We start from the raw sequence: 22,185 nt of genomic DNA, 5'->3' as shown, positions 1-22,185 counted from the left end.
ACAATAATAATAATAATAAGTTATAATAAAGTTTATCTCTTCAAAGCTAAAATTTCTGCTTTTCTTTTCTTTAACATACCATTTTAACCCATTACTTTGAATATATCAATGGTCATCGATATAAAAACTTGATTATGATTTTATTTTAATTTGTTATGCCTAGAAAAATTCTGATTGTTCTTATAAACCTTCCACGGTTCCACTCGTGACAATTGCATCACTTTTCAAGAACAATTAAAAAGGGAATAACAAACAAGGATATCTTGTCATGGGGAAGGGGCCTGTGCAGACCATACCAAAGGACTTCCCATGTTATGACAAGAATTTCTCTAAAATCTTTCGCACAAATAAAGGCTTTATCATGCAAAACCCAAAGAAAAATGCTAACATGCCTTGTCAAGTGTCAACTGATACTGCCCTACATTAACCTCCTAGCTCCGAAAATAGTTTCCTAGGAGAATGGTGAGCAATGACAAGTCTCCTACGATTTTATCTAGAAGAGTTGACTAACCCCAGCCACTAATATTCATGCAAATATGCAGCTTCATGAAGACAGAGGTGGTCCACACAAATGATACAAGAGTACTGAGTGTTTTAGAACAATTTGCAAGGGCCCCATCAGGTTCTTCCTTTTAAACAGTAATCGACTATAGTCAAGAAGATCTCAGGTATCAGCTAATGATGACAAAGCCCACAACTCCGATTTAAGATACAGAATTCTTGTCAATGCCACATCTAATTTTCTACTACTTTACATAACTACACACCCTCCCCTGGGTGTACAGTTTCCCAAGGGAACTTGATACAAAGATTGCAGCAATATTAGCTGCTGATCTTTGAACAGTGCTCACTGCCTAGGTACTGGTGTCGGTTGTGTTGATGAATGGCTTTGCCCATAAAATCCTATGCCAGGTGGCCTGTAAAATCCTCCAGTTGATGATGGCTGCTGCTGTTGCTGCGGCGGCACTTGCTGAGCCTGTGATGGCTGAGTGTTGGGCCTCGATAACCCTATTGCAACATGTGGAGGTAAAGGAGGTGGAGGTGGTAGATTGTTTGATCCATATGCATAAGGAATTCCCCCAACCATCAATCCAGTAGATTGAACATAATGATTTGCTGGTGGGTTCACTGGGGAATGAGGAGGGGGTGGAGGGCCTGAAGTAAATGCAGCTTGTTGATTGGGTTGTGACAAGGGTTGCAAGTTGGTTGATTGTGTCAGTGGCACATTTGCCACTGATGGTGGTTGCAAAGTACTGAAAAAAGAAGAGCTCCCTGTATCAGTACTGTTAACCTCAGAAACAGACAATTGTTTATCAAGCTTGGGTTTCTTCTCTGGATTGTAAATAGGTAATCCAGAAGCAAAGCCGGTAGAATTTAAGCTACCGTTCATGGAGGCAGCTTCTTCAGCAACAAGGGAAGAAAGGACAGATGTAAGCATAAGGGCAGAGGATGTAGAGGCAGCAAGCTTAGCAGCAACAGCAGCTGCTGCTGCCTTCTTATCTTCTTCAGTGGTTTGGAGAGGAGCAAAAGATATAGAAGGTTGAGTAAAAGAAGGCTGAAGAGGATTGCTGTTTGGATGAACTGATGGAAGATTTTGCTCCAATGCCCTAGTGGCTTCTGGTGCTCGGGTAAACCTCTTCCTGATACTGGCTGCTTGCTCAACCTGACCTTGTGCAGCCTGCACAATAGTAAAGAAGCAGGCACCATTAAAGTGGGATTAGTCGACACCAATGCAAGACTTCACATACTTAACCATCCAAGAATCTTTAAAAATATGCTGCAGGTTATTTGAAGTTTTCAAATCTATTATGTTCAATGACCAAGGAAAAATTTTAAAATGATTATCAGGTGCTAAAGAACCAGCTAATCATTATTTTCTACAAGGTTTGTCCACAAGCACTGAAAAGTGAAAACTAATTTCATAGAATTTATTTTATAATAAAATGTGTTTGGTTATGAGTGAAACTTATTTCATTTTTCTTTCTTATTTTCTTCTATAAGTTTATGTAAAAGCTTATCCAAACAGGGTGAAAAGCAACAACCCAGATATGTTATCATCAGGTGAAAGTTTATGAAAAGTTGGGTCAATTCTTGATCAATGAAACTTACGAGTACCGTAGTACATCAAGTAACAAAAATCACTTAGAATTTCAAAATATTAAGGGAAAAGAATAGAGTGACATCCATGGAGAAAGGGCAAAGACAGATAGATGACAGATTCTTACTAGCAACCGGGTGTGAACAAGCTCTTGCCTTGTTTCCTGAAAAAACTTGACATTAGCAAGCAGTTATTAATTACATTTGCGTCTTTGAAATATAAGCATAAATAACTGCACCTGTTCCTGCAGTGCATCTTTAAGCTGGGAAAGCAAAGTAGCCCTGGCACCCTCAGCATTTTCAAGTTGTACTATATATTGTTTAAGTTCATTTTCCTGCTCTTTCAAGTCATTTATCAATGTGGAACCCAGCTGATTTCCTGGTATATCAAATCAATATTCAATAACAATGAGAGTAAATTAACTAATTGGTGAGGCTATAGCACTATAAATCTGGTCACAATTCATTACAGCAAGTTTTTAAGATAGTTTTGTTACAGTTATAGATCGAGTTACTGATTACTACGTTTGGGCAGGGATTGTACAAGTTGATATGCACTTGCACCGACATTGAATAACTAGCAAGTAGCATTAGTGCATCCTATTACAGTACCTTCCTTTTTTACATTATCTCCATTGTTTCTCTGTTAATTCCTGTTTTACAACATATCAAGAACCAAGTTCAAATAAAGGTCAGAAACTCAGATCAACCTGTTTACCAAAAAAACAAGATTTTCTTGACCATACTATGTTGAGAGAAGGGAAAAACGAAGGTATGGTGAAATACTGAAATTTGTGTCAAAGATTATCATTTCCCTACTTATCATAAATATATGATAATGTACATCTATAATTACCCTAATTACATTATTTCCAACACCCCCTCAACCATATAATATGTACCGGGCTTGTTTCATGTGTAGCTCATTTGAGGACCACTCAAAGACTTCAACAAAACATACTAGCTGTAGCTGGTCATTTGTGTTGACAAATTGGGTAACTGTGTGTTTGGATGAGGAATTTTACAAATTCAAGGAATTTTACAAATTCAAGGAATTTTACAAATTCAAGGAATTTTAAATTCTTGATATTTGAATTACTTTGATTTCAATTTCTATCATTCATAAAATATTTTGTTTGGATAAGTCAATTCAAATTTCTCAAATTTTAAATTGTTAGGTTAGATATGATAATTTGATTCCACCATGATAAAATTGATTTTAAAAATATATTTATATGTTGAGATTTTTAAATTAAATTTTATAAAAATAAATATTAGCTAACTTTTAAATATTTAATAATTTTAAAAATTAATATTAGATAATATTTAATAATTTTAAAAATATTTTTGAATATTCAATAATTAAAAACATGAAGAGATAAGAGATAAGATAAAATATACAAGTGAAATAAGAAGAAAAAAATATGAGGAATTTCAAATTCTTACTCTTTTGGGAGAATTTGAAATTCTACTATTTCAAGAAATTTCACAAATGCTTGAATTTTAAATTCCCTATAAATTCCTCATCCAAACAAGGTATTTCACCTCAAAGAATTTGAAATTCTTCAAATAAATGAATTACTCCATTTAAATTCTCCATCCAAACACACTATAAAGGTTTTTCCAAATAATAGCTTTTATGAAATGGCAATCTATTTTAATGTGTTTGACCAGTTCAGGAAACACTAGATTCAAGGCAATATGTTACACAACTTGGTTATCATAGATGCGAGTCATCTGCCCAACTTGTCCAAATCAAAGTTCCTAAAGTAACTTTTTGAGCCAAAACAAGAAGCCAATACCATCCGTAGTATTCTGCCTCAGAACTCATACTTGCAACAGCTCAAGTATGAACCTTGTCTTCGTAGATGAGACCATTAAGATATTACATAGATTATAGAGATATTGTTGAGATATTATTTAGATCACAGATATCCCAAGAGACAGCATACAGACTTGATTTAGTTGACTTTATTCCTATTTATATCATATTTGATTTGATCTGTCTTTATGTAGATAGCCAATTTTTAGGAGATTAGCAGTAATAATATAATTAGGATCCCATCTTTAGATTTAGATCCACTCTTTCCATATTTTTGGCTTTTATTATCTACATAATTTCGTATCCTTTGTACAAACTAAATCATCAGAAATATGCATATTTTTTAATCTTTTCCTCTGACCTTAAGTTGGTATCAGAGCATACACCCAGTGGGCCTGATAAAAACGAATCAAGAGCTCTAGTTGTCCTGTTGTGCAGCCACAATCCAAGGCAGCCATTGGCCCTAGATGACTCCATGCACCACTTCATCAGGGAGAAGATCTTATCAGGTGACATCACCACTGATTTTGTCAACTCTAGAGATCAATTGATAGATGTCTTCACTATGTCAAGATCCTAGAATTGGTTATATTTGTAACAAGCTCGGCATAAATGATTTATATACTCCAACTTTAGAGGGGGTGTTAAATATTGTAGATATTTTTAATTATGGAAATTGTTGGATATTGTTATCCTTAATTATGGTAATTAGGAAATTCTAGGATCTACATAATTGTATTAATTAGGTATTCTTTCTCTCTGTAATTATTATTTATTACCCACCTAAAATAATAAACACCATTGTATACATTGACACATGAATTCAACAATTGTGTAACTCAACATCGTTAGATATTGCTAGATATCCTTAAATGTGGAAATTAGGCAATTCTACGATCTCAATAATTATAGTAATTAGGTATTTTTTCTCTCTGTAATTATTACCCACAGTATAACATAATACACTCCGTTGTATACCTTGAAACAAGAATTCAATCATGTCTCTTGCTTTCTCTTCTAAACACAAATAAAATGAAATGACATTTTAAATAGACATAAATCAAAAACATCTTCATTAGTATGCTTTACTAAGTAAAGTCAAGCTATCATGTCGAAAATTTAGTTAATAATAGGATAGGATGGTAAACTAACAAAGGAACCTGACTTTTAAATTGGAAAAGTTAAAGGATTAAATTGCTACAAAAAAATTATTGTGAGTGAGTCTAGCTGATTTGTTTATATTTCAATATATATGGTCTGAATTGTGTGTGCAAGATAAAATAAGGCTAAAAGCCTAAGCCATCACATCAAAGTCGAATACAATCAGAAATTACAGAAAAAAGATTAAAATAATATGAAGCTTTCTTAACAAGCTATTCTAACACTCCCCCTCAAGCTGGAGCATACAAATTATATGCACCAAGCTTGGAACATAAAAATTGAATTCAAGGCCCCTTCAATGACTTAGTCATAATATCTGCAACCTATTCACGAGTTGACAAATTCAGTAATAATTTCCTTAGACAGTAGCTTGTCTCTAACAAAATGGTAGTCAACCTCCATATGTTTAGTTCTCTCATGAAATTGGAAGCAATGTGAAGTGCAGGTTAATTATCACAGTAAAATTTTATTGGATGAACTTCTTAGAATTTTAACTCTTGAAGAAGTTGCTTAATCCATACAAGCTCACAAGTAACTAAGGCATAGTTCAATATTCATCTTAGAATAGTGGATTTACGCCTAACTCAACCCTATAAAACCGGCTTGTAAAGTGAGGGTTGCTTTCCACTTATATACTATTTAATTGCCTAATCTCTAGTCGATGTGAGACTCAGGTTTTTCCCAATACACCCCCTCACGTCTAGCACTATTGGGCTTGGTACGTAGATAAATGGTAGGTGACCCTTTTTAAAGTGGGTCTAAATGGCTCTGATACCATCTTAGAATAGTAGATTGAAGCCTAACTCAACCCTACAAAATCGGTTCGATGACTGGGCTAAATGTGTCACTATAGTCAATACCTTGACGTTGGTGAAAGCCTTTGGCTACTAAACGAGCTTTGTAACAAGCAATGGTGCCATCCATGTTATGCGTGATACACTATACCTATTTTTTGCCAACAATGTTGAAGTGATATTATTTTGGGACCAAGGTCCAAGTCCCATTCACCATAAGTGTTGTGAATTCTTCAGACGTGGTAGATTTCCCTTCATGAACTTTGAGGGTTTGAGAAAGGCATGAGGGCTCAACTGGTTCTAATATAGGGAATTATTTTGCTATATATAATTGTTTTGGTTTAAAGATTTTATTTTTGGAGCGTGTGACCATAAGGTGGGTGGATTGTAGTCGTAGTTCTTCAACAAGGAAATGAGAGTTGGAAGAGGAAGTGTGCAAGTTACAATCTTGAGGCACATTGGAAATATGTGGTGATGGGAGTGTAGAGTTTGAATTTGGATTAGTTTGTTGCGAATGTAATGGTGTTGTGTGAGGAAGATACCATTCGAGGTGGGAACCATCTTAATGCCAACAAAATGACTGGGTGAGCCAAGGTTTTTGAGCGAGAAGTTGTCTACAAGAGAGCACTTGAAAGAAGTGAGAAATTACAAATCATTACCTGTAAGTAAGAGATCATCAACATAGACAAGGAAGTATGTTATGACCCGACCACTATTGTAAATGAACAATGATATGTCAGACTTTTAATTTGTGAAGCCAACACTCAACATAAATTATGTGTATTGTTGTACACATACCAATCTTATTTATAGAGAGAATACAATAAATGATAAAGATACTAATCTCTAATATTATGGAAACTAATCTAATCATATCCCTAATTGATAGTGAGAATAATAACCATAATATCTGTATCCACAATATTTGTAATATATCTACAATATCTGTAACACTCCCCCTCAAGCTGGAGCATATATATCATATGCACCAAGCTTGTTACAAATGTAATCAACCTGAGGCCCTGTAAGCGAATTTGTAAACACATCTGCTAAATGGTCATTGGAGCGGCCGGAGGCAGCGACCGGAGGCGGCTATCGAAAGTGGCGGTCGAAGTCAGCGACCGGAGGCGACTATCGAAAGCAGCGGTTAGAGGCAGCAACCGAAGGCAGCTATCGAAAGCGACGGTCGGAGTCGACGACCGGAGGCGGCTACCAGAGGCGGCAAACGGAAGCGACGGTCAGAGGCGGCAACCAGAAGTGACAGTCGAAGGCAACGACCGGAGGCGGCAGTCGGTGGTGCGACGACCAAAGGTGGCGGTCGGCGACGCGGTGACCGGAGGCTGCTGTCAGAGGCAGCGACCAGAGGTGGCAGTCGACGATGTGACGACCGGAGGTAGCGGTAGGCGGCGCGGCGACCGGAGGCGGCGACCGGCGGCAGCTGGAGGTGGTAGCGAGGGCCTTTGCAAGAAGAGAGAAAAATATATTCTAAAAGAAAAACCTAAGCTCTAGATACCATGTTGTGATTCAGGAATTGTGTGTATTGTTGTACACACCAATCTTATTTATAAAGAGAATACAATAAATGATAAAGATATTAATCTCTAATATTATGGAAACTAATCTAATCATATCCCTAATTGATAGTGAGAATAATAACCATAATATTTGTATCCACAATATCTGTAATATATCCACAATATCTGTAACAATTCAACTTCAACACTGATTCGAACTACAACATTTTGTTTCTTGCTTTTCCAAGAGATGAGATTCCCTCCAAGGAATACGCAATGTCCAGTAGTAGAACGTTGGTCTATAGGACATCCTACCCTATCAGCACCACAATATCCAGAAATATGGTTGTCTCCTTTGTCCTCATACAACAATCCCTGTCTCGGAGCCTTTTTAATATATTTAAGAATATGTAAAACAGCATTCCAATGATCAACATGAGGAGCCTACATGAATTGGCTAACAATCCCTACTGCAAAAGAAAGATCAGGTCTTGTGATTGTAAGATAAATGAGCTTCCCAACCAATCTTCTATACCTTTCCAAATCGGAGAATGGGTAACCTTGATCAACTATGAATTTCTAGTTAGGATCCATAGGACTATCAATGGGCTTGCAACTAGCCATGATTGTTTCCTCAAAGATATCCAAAGCATACTTCCTTTATGAAATCACAATAACTTCCTTTGATTGAGAAACCTCAATACCAAGAAAGTATTTTAGATATTCAAGATATTTGGTCTGAAAATGAGTAAATAGATGTTTATTCAATTGACAGATTGTAGTTGCATCATTTCCTATAATCACTATGTCATCAACATAAACAATCAAATAAACACACCTAGGACAAGTATGACAATAAAAAACTGAGTGGTCAGCTTCATTTCTTTTCGCCCGAAGTCCTGCACCACATGAATAAAATTTCCAAACCATGCCCGAGGAGATTGTTTTAGGTCATAAAGGGCCCTTCACAATTTGTAAACTAAACCAGACTCCCCCTAAGCAACAAAATCAGGAGGATGTTCCATGTAAATCTCCTCCTCCAACTCACCATGTAGAAAGGCATTCTTAATGTCTAATTGGTAGAGAGTCCACAAGAAGAAACGAATTGTAGGGATCTTGGCCACAAGAGAGAAGGTGTCACCATAATCCAGACCATAAATCTAAGTATATCCCTTTGCCACCAATCTAGCTTTGAGCCAATCAACTGCATCATCAAGCCCAACTTTAATGGCATAGACCCATCTGCATCCAACTGTTTGTTTTCTAGGAGGAAGAGGAACTAACTCCCATATACCATTATACTTAAGAGTTTGCATTTCAATAATCATGGCTTGTCGCCATCCAGAATGATTAAGTACCTCATGAACATTTTTAGGAATAGTAAAAGGTGATATATAAGAGACAAAAGAGAAATACAAGAGAGATAATCGATGATAACTCAAAATTATAGATAGGATGAGAGTTCTTAATAAATCAAATACCTTTCCAAAGTGCAATGGGTAATCCTAAAGTATCATCAGTAGGATCCATAGTAGGAGTCTGATGGTGAAGGACATGAATATGGTGACTCTTCATGTAATGTTGGTTCAATTTGTCGTGTCTGACACTGATATGTGATAAGAAGCGGTGGAGTATCCCGAATTGGATTATTTGTGGGAAAGATAGCCTGAGTAACTTCTTGGCTGGAAGTGGTATGGGTTGAAATTTGAGGTGGTATGAAAAGATGAGAAGAAACAAGTAAAACTTGTTGTATTGAAATAGAATCATGTGTGGAGGATGAGAAAAACAAAGCCTGTTCAAAGAAAGACATCAACAGACATGTATTTTTTGGTCATAGGAGAGTGACACCTATACCCTTTCTGAAGACGAGAATAACATAAGAAAACACATTTAATAGCTTTAGTAAACAACTTATCTAGGTCAGGAGAAACATCATGGACAAAACATGTAGACTTGAGGTGAGACACTAAACAAGGGTTCCTTTGGAACATTAATTGAGTAAGAAATTTCATTTTCAAGAGAAGATGGCATTCCGTTTATTAAAAAACAAGCAATGAGAATTGCATCACCTCAATGATGTACAGGAACATTTTCATTGAGTATTAGGGTGTGTGCAATTTCCACAAGGTGTCTTTTTTTTCCTACTATTCTATTTTGTTGGGGTGCATGTGGACTGATATAAAACACCTTGTGAGGATAAGAATGAGGATAATTCAAAGGAGAAATATTTTTTGGCATTGTCACTTCTAAGAATTTTGATTGTTTTCCCAAATTGGTTCTTGATTTCATTGAAGAAAGACATAAAAATAGGCAAAAGCTCATAACGATCTTTGTTTAAGTATACCCAAGTACATTGAGAAAATTCATCAATAAAAATTACAAAATATCTTAAACCAAAAGATGTTACATGGCTTGGACCCCAAATATCAAAGTGAATGGTGGTAAAAACTGAGTTACATCTTTTTTCAGTTTGTTTAAGAAAAGACGACCTAACATATTTGCCTAATTGACATGATTCTCAACCCAACTCCTTCAATTCTTTTAGACCAAGAACTAAGAGTTTCAACTTTGATAGCCTTGGATGACCTAGACGATCATGCAAAAGTTTGGGTGACAAAGTAATAACAAAGCATATAAGTGGTTGAGTTCCAAAATAGTAGAGTTCACTAGATTCATGTCCTCCACCAATCATTCAACCCATACCACATTCCTAAATAACAAAAGATTTAGCATTAATCGTGTGTTTGAATATAGAATTTAAATAGAGTAATTCATTTATTTGAAGAATTTCAAATTCCTTGAGGTAAAATATTTTATTTGGATGGAGAAATTATAAAGAATTTGAAATCTTAGTATTTGTGAAATTGCTTAAAATAGTAAAATTTCAAGTTCTCTCAAAAAAATAAGAATTTGAAATTCCTCATTTTTTTTCATATTTCACTTATATATTTTATTTTATCTCTTATCCCTTTGTGCTTTTAATTATTGAATATTCAAAAATATTTTTGGAATTATTAAATATTATCTAATATCAATTTTTAAAATTATTAAATATTCAAAATTGGCTAATATTTATTTTTATAAAATTTAATTTAAGAATCTCAGTATATGAATATATTTTTAAAATCAATTTTATCATGAAGGAATCAAATTATCATATCTAAACTAACAATTTAAAATTTAAGAAATTTGAATTGACTTATCGAAACAAAATATTTTAAGAATGATGGGAATTGAATCAAAGTAATTCAAATACCAAGAATTTTAAATTCCTTGAATTTCTAAAATTCCTCATCCAAACACACCATAAAGGTTACTTAAAGGTTTAGGGATCTAGTTAATTGACTTAAAGAAATTAAATTGAAAGAACAATTGGGGATAAACAAAATTGATTTTAAATTTATGGAGAGAAAGAGAAACTCGACCAATTCCTTTTTGGGCAATTATGGACCCATCTACTAAGGTAATAAAGTCAAGTGATTTAAGAGGGGACATGGAAGAAAATATTGAATTATTACCAACTATGTGATCACAAGCACCTGAATCAATGATCCATGGACTTTGACTTTTAGTTCATTGAGAAACACAAGTTGTTGAAACAATAGAGGTGGAGGAAGACTGAGCTTGATTCATGGCTTTCTATTGAAGATATTCTTGATAATCATCTCCAGGGATCTTCATGTCTAACTTTTCTGATTTTTCAGACTTGGACAATTTTGTTGTCTTCTCTAGAAAACCATGGAGTGAATAACAATTTTCTTGACCATGGTCCATCATCTTATAATAAGCAAATTGAGGACGACCACTTTTAGCTCCTCTTCCTTCATGGTTTCCACAACCACCTCTTCCTCTAGTAGAAACCATTGTTGAAGCTTCGACAACTCCAAATAGATTTTCCTTTTTCACATTAGTGGGAAGACGAGGAAGTCGAGTAATGATCCATTGAAGGGATATCATGACCGGTTAGAATTTGGTCACAAACATGGTTAAAATTCAAGTGCGTTGTCCTTAAGATCAAAACCATATACAATTTGTGCAGTTTCTTCTTTATTCCTTCTAAAGAATCATCATCTAGGAACATTTTTAGCTCTTCTAGAGCAGCTTGAGCTTCAACAACATGGTTAACCATATCATGACCAATCTTCATGAGAGAAGCTATTTTTTGGGTAGCATCATACAAACATTGAATGTCATTTGCATAAATGCTTTGAGCCTTCTTCCAAAAAGAGAAGCAAGTTTTGAAGCTTCATAATGTTCCCAAGATATTTGGCTCTACAAACTGCCACAGTACAACACACAACTGAAAATCAAGTTTCATCCATTGAGCATGGCTTTCCATTCAGTCTTCAATGTCCTCCTTTTCTAGGTGATCATGGTATCCATGACCAAAGAACCAGAGCTCCACAAAGGCAGCCTATGATAAATAGTTTTTACCATTCTCTATGGTAATGGTGGGATTCCCTGAAATAGGAAGAACCAAAGAGGAGGGGATGAGAAGCAAACCCACAACCAAGCAGTCACTGGATGAAGAAAGTAAGGCCTATAATAGACTCAAGAGGCACAAACGAACACAACGACAGTGGCACATCACTGTTTTGGTGATCAGAGACCAACAAGTGAATAGTACACGTTCAGAGCAGGCAAAGAAGCATTGCGTGAGAGGGCATCTGGAGGTTTTAGCCTCCAATCTTGACTGGTTGGGTTGTGTTCATTGAGGTGACCCAGATCCACCAAATCTCCAGCGACTTACACGACAGCGACAGACAGTGACCAACAACAGTGAGGGACAGCAGAACGCGAGCAGGACCGAACTAGCTTTGATACCAACTTGAATATAGAGAGAAGTGTTTTGGGAGAAGAAAACAGTGAGTGAGTCTCACTGATTTGTTTATATTTCATTATATATGGTCTAAATTGTGTGTAAAAGATACAAAAAGGCTAAAAGCCTAAGCTATCACATCAGTGTCAAATATAGTCGGAAAGTAAAGCAAAAAGATTAAAATAATCAGCTTTCTTAACAGGCTATTCTACCAGGACCAAAATCTTACATTGTCCATAATTGAGGGGACAAAAAAGCAATCAAGCCTTTATATTTTTATTTAGTATTTCAATTATGACAGCCATCTCCCTAATGTCGAGGACCATCAACAGATGGCACATCAGAATAACACTAAAAAAAAGATTCTTCATCAAATAATTTATGCCAAGGCAGAAATCATCAAGTCCCACTTGCTAGTCCTCTTACCTTGAGCCAACGTATTTTCAGCATCTTCTACAAGTTTACCAACTTGATGTACAACAGCAATGCATTTGTTTAAGGCAGCTTCCTCATTAATATGTTCATCATGAACAGAATGCAATGACATTAATATTTTCTCTGGCAAACACCCAACAGCCAGTTTCTGCAATGAATATGACAAACATATGATATACCTTGAGATCATACATCTAAAAATAAAACATAATAGACAAATCAAAGATCAAACAGTGCTGCTATAACTTGCTTACTAATCTCACAGAGTGGGCATCCCTCTTCACTATCTTGATAGGATTGGAACTCTTCCCATTGCTTGTAGATGATGGAAGGGGATTCTTACCCATTATTTCATCCTTAAGACCCTGAGTTGTAGATGATGGAAGGAGATTCTTACCCAATATTTCATCCTTAAGACCCTGACCCCGTGAACCAAAAACCTTCCTATCCTCCCAAATGTCAATCTAAATATAAGAGAAAGTGAGGGAATGAAATGATCAAGTAGAAGAAAAAAATAATAAATTACTTAAAATTATAAACAATTATAGAAGACTAAAGAAAGTTAATTGATAATTACTATTTTTAACACATTAATTACCCACATAATTGCCTTGTTAATGATGCGAAGGCTCTAATTAAGTTAATTTTGCACTAATTTTTATTATACTTTGAAGCAAATTTTCAACATTTGATGCATATCGACCTTGTTTCAGTGTTTTGGTTTTGGTTTTGGCCATAACTTGAATTGTAGATCTCTAATATTTATGTTCTATATGTAGGAAAGCTAAGAAAAGGATCTGCAAGTTTTGTCAAATGCTAAATTAGCTAATTCAGACAATTCACGGATCAAATTTTACTTGAAGTTTGGCCAAAGGTGCTGTCACACATACCAACACGTGCCTTCATTAATTTGGGCTTACTCTTTTTAAACAAAACTAAGGTTTATGATCACTCCATGGAAAGCTTATTTTGTGGGTCATCCTTTGGGCTAAGGGTATGTTAGAAAGATCTGCTAATAGTGTCAACTGTCAACAACAATCCTGTTTTTGATGGAAGCCAAGTGAAAGAAGCATGCAGGAAAGCATTTGCAACAGAAGAACTTGCAAAGAACCGTTTCAGTCCAATAGTATCAAAGCCTATCCTAATATTGTTGAGCTTATTAGGCCACCCACTATCAAGCCATTATTGAAACACCCTCAAATTTCTAGTTCCAGGCATGAGGGGGGTGTTGGAGATCCCACAATGACTAGAGATATGGCCACAAATATAGTATATAAATAGGGAGCAACCCTCACCTTACAAGCCAATTTTGTGAGATTGAATTAGAGTCCAACCCACTTTCTTAATACAGACCAGTCAAAGTATGAATTTCATAGTTCCTTTTTTGTATATTGTTGCCTTCTTTGGATCCAACAAATTCTCTTCTATTCTCTTCTCTGCATTTTCTGTATTCTGAAAGCTTCTCAAATGATGATAGCCACAGAAAGGCTAAAGACATTGTCAATCCAAGGGATTCAACGAATGTTGTTTAGATTTTGGGTTCTTTTGCTTAATTGTTGTTTAGGGTTTAATTGTTGTTTCTTAACTGTTGTTTTCTGTACATTCTCTCCTCTATTCCTTCTTCAATTGTGAACCTCTGCAAATCACAATGGTGTTTGTTTTGACAACTGAAGTGAGTGAATATTGTATCAAAAACACCTTGGATGAGTTACAAGTTAGTTCTAGTTTTGCCAGCTGGCTCTAACTGTTTTCAGTTACTCGAAAGCAGGACTAGTGTTGATTGGGTCAAAGAAAGGTAGATTCAGATAAAAGACATCAAAGTAAAGTTAAATAGAACCAACAGCAGACTAGCTGGTGGCTGGACCCACCACCATGCAGTGATGGAAGTAAGGAATGCGATGCGAGCTGATGCACAAAAAGGAAAAAAAAACACATGAAAGGGGTGCGCTGGCTACTAGAGGTGGGCTCAAAGAGGTTGGTCATTCTACAAATGATTTTTCTTCAAGTAGAGTTGGTGTGCAGTCATTCAAAATGGTGGTGATAGTGATGACAATGACAGTAGCAGTGACAAGAGAGATGCTCAAGCATAATGAATAAAATAGGCAAAACTAAGTAAATTACACAAATTACAGTAGACTAAAATATATATATATATATAGGAATTGCAGGAATTGTGTTCAGATCCACACACATACATATTTATTTATAATCAAATAATGAATTACAAGTTACAAATAAGGAAAGAAAATAAAAAGGATCCCCAATTTCTAGCTTTACATATTTCCTTATTTACAGATATGAAACCGATATCTTTAACACTCCCCTCAAGCTGGAACATATATATCATGTGTATGAGAATATCAATTCTCCTTAATTTTCTGTGTTTTCTTTTATTAACCTGTACTGCTAACTGTAAGAGAATGTGAATTCTCCACGGTTTTTCTGTATTTTCTGTGAGTTTGTTTTAACTGCCCTGAAGTCAATTATAACAAACTCTAGCAAACTCTTTTCTGGATAAACTCGACCAAACTCTTTAAACTCATGTAAATTCTTATAAACTCTCAAGTCAAGGAGCGAGTTATCAAGTTTGAAATCAAATGTAATTTTTGCTCCATTGACTCCATAGTATTAGTCCATTGACTCCATAGTATTAGTGTACTACTATGACTCAAATGATTTGAAGAAATCAACTCCTATTTGAAATATTTTCACTTTAGGAACTATGCTTTTATGAAATTATATATAATTTAATCATTTATGTAATTTAATCCTATTTAGTACTAATGTACTATAACACTTTATTATTGTAGTTTAGTACTTTGCCTCTTCATGGAGTTGAAATGTTGCATTATTGTTGTATTAAGAGTATTATGTTATACATATATGTCATTAATAGGTTTTTTAATGTTATTTTTATAATAAATAAACCCTTACGAGTTTATGAATCAAGTCTACAGAAGCTCCAAGTTTACGTAGACTCTTGAGTTTAACAACCTTGTTTAGGAGATCTAAAATATTTCTAAATATCTTTATATATTTGTTTCTCTATTTCTTTATTATTGTTATTTCCTTTTTAAGAAGTCTTTTACTCTATTGAAAGGGAGATTAGGGAATGTACAAAACACAATTAATATACAGTTTCCTTTTTTCAACTATAAGAAAAATAGAAATTAAAAAATAATGATGACTATAGTTAGGACAACATAAATGTAGATTTTTCAAGAGATTTCCAAATCTAGAAGAACAAGAGCTTTGCTCCACTTAATATATGCTACTCCATTAACAAAATCATATTAATCAAACAACTCATACAGAACATACAGAGAAGTCAGCTCTTTAAATCGGAAGTTAATCATTGTTTAAAATCACCCAAGCCAGGCTCCCACAAATCTATAGCATCACAATATAATCTGAGAATAGAAACATACACTATCTGTGCATAAACAATTGATTACAAGTGAGAATGGGACTTACAAGTCTCGTTACTACTTTCTTTCCATGTTCATCACTGTCATAAACATGCCTGAGAGCTGCTGGAAGAACTTTCCAGAATTCATTAACAAACTCACTGCCCTTCCGCCTACTATTTTGCAAGATGTCATTAGCCAAGTATAGAAAAGAGATACGCTGCTCCTTCTGGGAAGAGCTGAACAGTTTATCCCATGTTTCAACTATTTCTTTAGCTCTCTTCCGGTGAGAAATACACAAACGGGATAATGCTAAGAGAACATTTAAGAAAATACACCAATTAAACTCAAACCAAAAAGGAAGAGGGAAATCATGTTGGAAGAAAAAGATCAACAAAACTGAATCACATATTCTCATCAATAATAAAACAAATAATAATGGGCCAATTAGTTTAAAATTTAAAATTTAAAAAATTTAAAAAAAAATAATAATTAAAAAAAGGATTATAAAAGAAGTGAATTTTTAAGAAGCGGATAGGAGTTACTTCTTTGAAAAAACAATTTTCTTAAAAAATAGTTTAGACAAACACAGCAAAAAAGTAGAAAAACTGCTTATTTTATTAAAAAAAATATAACTTAAACAAGCAGGCCGAATATTACTTTTGGAAAATTATTCAGCTGGTGGGGAAAATAGGGTAAAATGTCTATTTTGCTAAACTACAACATGCTACCAGCATATTGATAAATTGTTAAACTGAACTGTGCATTCAGTACACTAATGAGCTATTATTTCTACACAGGGAGTTTAAACAATTGCATAATATTGGATGCAACATGACCTTTTACATTTAAACAGGGAAAAGACTCTAGAGAGAGCAAAGCTGCAAAGGGCTAAGACCTAAAGAATAGCTTCATAGTGGACTTTCTCAAGTAATTTCATTAGCATCAAGCAGATCAGTGAACTTGATTTTTGACATACTAATTACATAGCACAGTAAGAGATGGTATATACATTAGATATTGCAAGTGGCATGGAAACTACAGATTCATTTCTTAAAAAAATTATTAATAATAATAAACATAAACATAAAATCTATCTTGTTTTTAAAGAAATAAAAACTTACTAAAAGGTGTGATGGAAACCCATGCACAAAATCAAGACAATAAAAAGTACAGAACATTTAATACAGGTGGCATATTGTTAGATATATATTTTTATGCTCAAAGAAATCACTGCACAGCTTTACTGTAACTGAATAGTGTAATGAACAAAAAGCTCCATGGAAGGTTTTATAGCCATAATATGTATACTACTGGCAACTTGATAATGCAGAAATAACTAAAAGAAATATTGTCACTAAAACAACCCAAAAAAAACAAGTGAGCAACTCTGGATACATTCAATGCTTTGTTGCGAATTGTTGAGTTTCGACAACTTCTCTGCTAATATCTGCCCATCATATATGTTGTTTCCCATACTGCTTTTTGCCAAGTTTCACATATCCCAGAGATTTCCTATAATTCACAGGAAATGGACATCAACTAAATAAAGGGTTTGATACACATAGTATGGAATAAAAAGGTATAATCAGAATCATGTAAATTCATCATTAAAAAGCATTCAATAAGGAGTTCACTTGTATAGCAAACATTGTTATGTTGCCTATACTAGATATATTATCTGTGCACCAACTGTAGTGAGTTAGCCGTTAGCTGTATTATGCTGTACCAGCACATTCAGTTAGGATAACAATTATCAAGACAGTATTTAGAAGATTCAGTTAGTTGATCCTATTCCTCTATAAACAGCGGATTGCTGTGTAAGATTTTTCATTCAGTGATATCAAAGTTTCAGACCCAAGAATCATTCTCTCATATTTCTCTCAAATACATTTTTTCAACTTTCTTTCTGTTAGAACATGAGGAAAATGGGTAGTAAGGAATGATAACAGCGAGTGAAGAGGAAGAAACAGTATATGTCTATTATTGATGAATAGTGAATACTGAGTCAAGGAGTTAAACCTCCTCCAAGGGAATTCTCCTTTACACCAAAGCAATCACTCAGTACAAAACTGATCTCCCAAAAGATGATCCATCCTATACATCTCTGTTATTTATCCCCCTTCTCCTAACTAGCCCCTCTATCAGTCTAACATCCCTCTCAAGTACCAACTATCTCTTTTGTTCCTTCCGGCTTCCACCAGTATACACCCTCCATATTTTTTGTCTCAACACATTATTTTTGTCCCAATCACTTTTTTCCTCTCTATTTCTTTCAGATATTAACTACCTTGCTTTTACTGAAGCCTCAATAAAAATCCTCCAAGTAGAAGAGCAAACCTGTGCTTAGCTTATCAGCGGCTTCCCCCTTATAATACAAGAAGTCAAGAACAGTGTCCAACTGGTAACTATGCTTGAACTAGGAGATGAAAGAAGTACTAAACTACTTATCATGCAACTTTGAGGATCCTAGCGAAGGGGTCACCTTGGAGCTGCCAAAGCAACATATATGACATAAAAAGAAGACAAATTCAGTGTCACAACTCACAAGATAATACCATCTGATTCTTATGAAAATAATAAAAAAGACAAAAAACAATAGAACTATCAAAGCATCAGGAACTCTCCCTCTCTTCAATGGAATTACAACATTTATATGCACGAAAGGACTGTGGATTATATCAATACAACGACAACGATGGAGTTATCAAAGGTAAACTTCATTACTCTATTAAAAATATCAAAACCCAATAAATAATTCATAACACACCAAGGTTACCAGTAACCATGTGAAAAAAAAAAAAAAAAAAAAAAAAAAAAAAAACAAGTACCACAGCATTCACTTTCGTTATCATAATTTTAGGCTCAATGACATATAGTCGTGCTTGTTGTATCTATTATTACCACAGCATTCACTTGCACTGACGTACAATATTCCTTCTAACACTCTATCAACAATTGGTGAAAAACTTCAAATTTGTAGGAAACTACAAAAGAGAAAATCTCATTAAAACAATAATGGGACCCAAAAAAAAATTTGTGATTTCTAACATACGTTGCTAACACTTCTCATCAAATAAATAACATTTCTACACCATTTTGGATACCTACAACAGGTGATGTTTCAGATTTTGAAGTGTGTGTTCCAATTAACTTAGTTAGAAAAATAATCTTGTGGCTTTTGATGAAGAAGAAAGGATTATATACCAAGAATTAATCTCAGATAAACAAGTAAAAGATACGTCCTCATAGAGTACACATGTTCTTCTACCCCCTTTGTATGACACGCAAAAAAAAAAAAAAAAAAAAATTGTTTCAAATGAAAAAACAACATGAATTCCAAAAAGGAAGTAAGTTTGGATTTTGGATTGAAAAGGGAGCAACATTTAGAGGCAGAGAGGATTAGATCCAGAAGAGGACTTACAAGGGTTGAGGTGAGAGACACGAGCTTCTCTCAACGACGTCGTTTCGTGCTTGCCGCTGCTACTGTTGCGTCTTTCTCAGTGTTTGAAAAATGAACAAGGGAGAAGAAGAAAGAGGCAAAGGGAATATTGAAAGAATCTGTGCTCTGGTTTCATGGGTTTGAACTTCAACTCTGAAATGTGAGAAAATGTTTTCGGTTGCTGTTTACTTGTGTTGAAAATTCAGTGAAGAGAAAATCTAAATTTTGAAATTACGATTTTGCCCTTCTTACTCTTACTTGCTTATTCTCGAATATCTTAAGGTTTATCATATTATATATTATAGAATATAAATATTATATAATAAAATTATTGTATTGGTATTGCTAATACAATTATTACATGCTTAATAAATTTATATAAAAAATAATTTTTTATCTAATTAAATTGAAAATTCTTTTTATCTTAATCATATATACAAAATTTTATAGGCAAAACTATATTTTTCATCTTTTATATTATTTATTAGTGTCAATTTAGTACACTTTAACTAATTGAATCAATTTAGTCTCATATCTTTAAAATGTATCTCAATGTTTGACCTTCTATTTTTTCGTTTAAATACTTAACAGATTTGACACATGGCATGATGACATGACACATGTCATGCTACCATGCCACGTGTTATGTCATCATGTCACGTGTCATGTCATTATGTCACGTCTTATGTCACCATGTCACGTGTCATGTCATGTGTCCTGCCACATGTTATGATGTCATGTCACGTGACATGATAGCATGACACGTGGCATGACGTGTCACATCCGTTAAGTATTTAAACGGAGGAAACAGAATGCCAAACATTGAGATATATTTTAAATATGTGAGACTAAATTGATTTAATTAATTAAAGTGAGACTAAATTCACACTAATAAATAATATAAGGGACGAAAAGTATAGTTTTGCCAATTTTATATTAATTAAAAATTATTTGATAACTTATTTTTATAAATCAAAACTGACATTATATATATATATTTTTTAAAATATATTAAAATATGAATAATTTAATCACTTTTTTATTGTTGTCAAAGTTTTAACAAAATTTGACATAAACATTTAAGATAATATAAAATTATAATTTAATTAATAAAATTTATTTTTATATAAAATTAGTAAACGGTATAATAATTATAAAATTTATATCGGTAAAATTTAATCTATTTTAATGTATTATATGTATATTCATATTTATGTGTGGGTTTGGATTCATTTATGCTTTGTTTAGTGTAGCGGAAGAGTGGAGGGTAGAGGTGGGAAATGTATGGATGTTGAGTTTGGAAGTAAATATTCACAAAAAAAGAAAAGTGTGTGGAACTGGAGACGAGTTTTTGAGAGTCCCACGTCCAAAAACTTCCACCCAAAATTGAGAGAAGAAGAAGAAAACTATTCACGCACTTATTTATTTATTTATTTTAAATTATTTTTAAAATAAATTTATCAATCAACCCATATATATATATATATATATATATATATATATATATATATATATATATATATATATATAATACGAATGACTATCTAAAGTATGTATTTTTAGGAGTTTTGCTCTGACGATAAAGTTTTTAGGAGTTCTTTCAATTTCATATCTAATTTAATTTTTATTTATCATAATTATTTATGAATTAAATTGTAATATTTTAAAATAAATTATATATAAATAAGTAAAATTATACTACAATATAAATTATTTATCATAAATCAAAAATATAATTTGTATATTTAAATTATTCAAATTTTAAATATAATATATATATTTAAACATAATATTTATATATATATATATATATGTATAGTTTATTTTAAATTTTAATTATATATAATAAACATTTAATTTGTATATTGCACAGACTAAAACATTAGTCCGGTATATTATACATAACGGCTATTTTGCAATAGGGTATTTTTAAGGAACTAGTGTTAGAATATAAACATTAGGGGGGCTTTTAATACATAGAATGATTTTACTTTCATAAGAATTTTAAATCTAGAATCTTGGTTCCCAGGTTTGGTAGTTATTAAAAAAATCTCAAGAATATAGTTTTATGAGAATCATTTTTATCTCACTTTCACATAAAAATATTCTCAGAGGGAGGTGGGAATCTAACTTTCCCGAGTTAAGAGACAAGTTTTGTGTATATAAAAAGATCACAGTATCTATTTTTAAAACAAAAAATATTTTTTTTTCTCTCCTTCTATTTCTTTTTCTCCCTCTCTTTCTCTTTCTCTTTCTCTCTCACTCTCTCTCCCCCTCTCTTTTCCTTTTACATCTCCCTCTCTCTTGGTCTTTTTTCCCCTCTCCTTCTCTCTTCTTCTATTTCTCTTTCTCGCTCTCCCATTCTCCCCCTCCCCCTCCCTTTTTTCTCTCCCTCCCCCTCCTCTCTTTCTCTCCCGTATTCCTATTTCTCTATCTTTCTTGTATCTCATTATTTCTTGACTTTGTTAATTTTAATAATACTATTAAAGTATATTTTGTTTCTAGATTTTAATGATATCACTACAATAAATGTTACATATGGTGACATACAAAAAGTGTCACTATAGGTACAATATATGTAGGTATATATTTATTTGACATATAGCTACATACAATTTTAGTATTGATTTTGAATTAGATTTAACAACATATTTTGTGTGTCACTCTAACCTATACTGTAACACCTGATTTTTT

General features: G+C 33.6%; 1 protein-coding gene across 2 annotated transcripts; it reads right to left on the bottom strand.

Moving 5' to 3' along the window:
• Positions 1-337: 337 nt before the first annotated feature.
• Positions 338-19,673, bottom strand: LOC109807594 (uncharacterized). 2 transcript variants are annotated; one of them, XM_020370144.3, is made up of 9 exons: positions 19,474-19,673; positions 18,390-18,541; positions 17,448-17,564; positions 16,117-16,361; positions 12,897-13,106; positions 12,634-12,790; positions 2,337-2,476; positions 2,226-2,261; positions 338-1,678 (listed from the first exon to the last, which is right to left on the bottom strand). In XM_020370144.3, the coding sequence occupies exons 3-9, from the start codon at positions 17,524-17,526 to the stop codon at positions 848-850; spliced, it is 1,698 nt and encodes a 565-aa protein (XP_020225733.1). In that variant the 5' UTR covers positions 17,527-17,564; positions 18,390-18,541; positions 19,474-19,673; the 3' UTR covers positions 338-847. The 2 variants fall into 2 exon arrangements, with proteins under 2 accessions (XP_020225733.1, XP_020225732.1); XM_020370143.3 differs by lacking the exon at positions 18,390-18,541.
• Positions 19,674-22,185: the final 2,512 nt, after the last annotated feature.

This window comes from Cajanus cajan, chromosome 1, assembly GCF_000230855.2.
Source record: "Cajanus cajan strain Asha chromosome 1, NIPB_CcT2T_4, whole genome shotgun sequence".
Lineage (NCBI taxonomy): Eukaryota > Viridiplantae > Streptophyta > Magnoliopsida > Fabales > Fabaceae > Cajanus > Cajanus cajan.
This window is presented reverse-complemented; position numbering and strand designations above follow the sequence as displayed.

Coding starts and splice junctions, on each gene's coding strand:
- LOC109807594 (XM_020370144.3), bottom strand. CDS start 17,526: ATGGGAAACAACATATATGATGGGCAGATATTAGCAGAGAAGTTGTCG. Junction 16,362..17,447: donor TTCGCAACAAAGCATTGAAT/GTATCCAGAGTT, acceptor ATGTTCTCTTAG/CATTATCCCGTTTGTGTATT. Junction 13,107..16,116: donor AGAAAGTAGTAACGAGACTT/GTAAGTCCCATT, acceptor TCTTATATTTAG/ATTGACATTTGGGAGGATAG.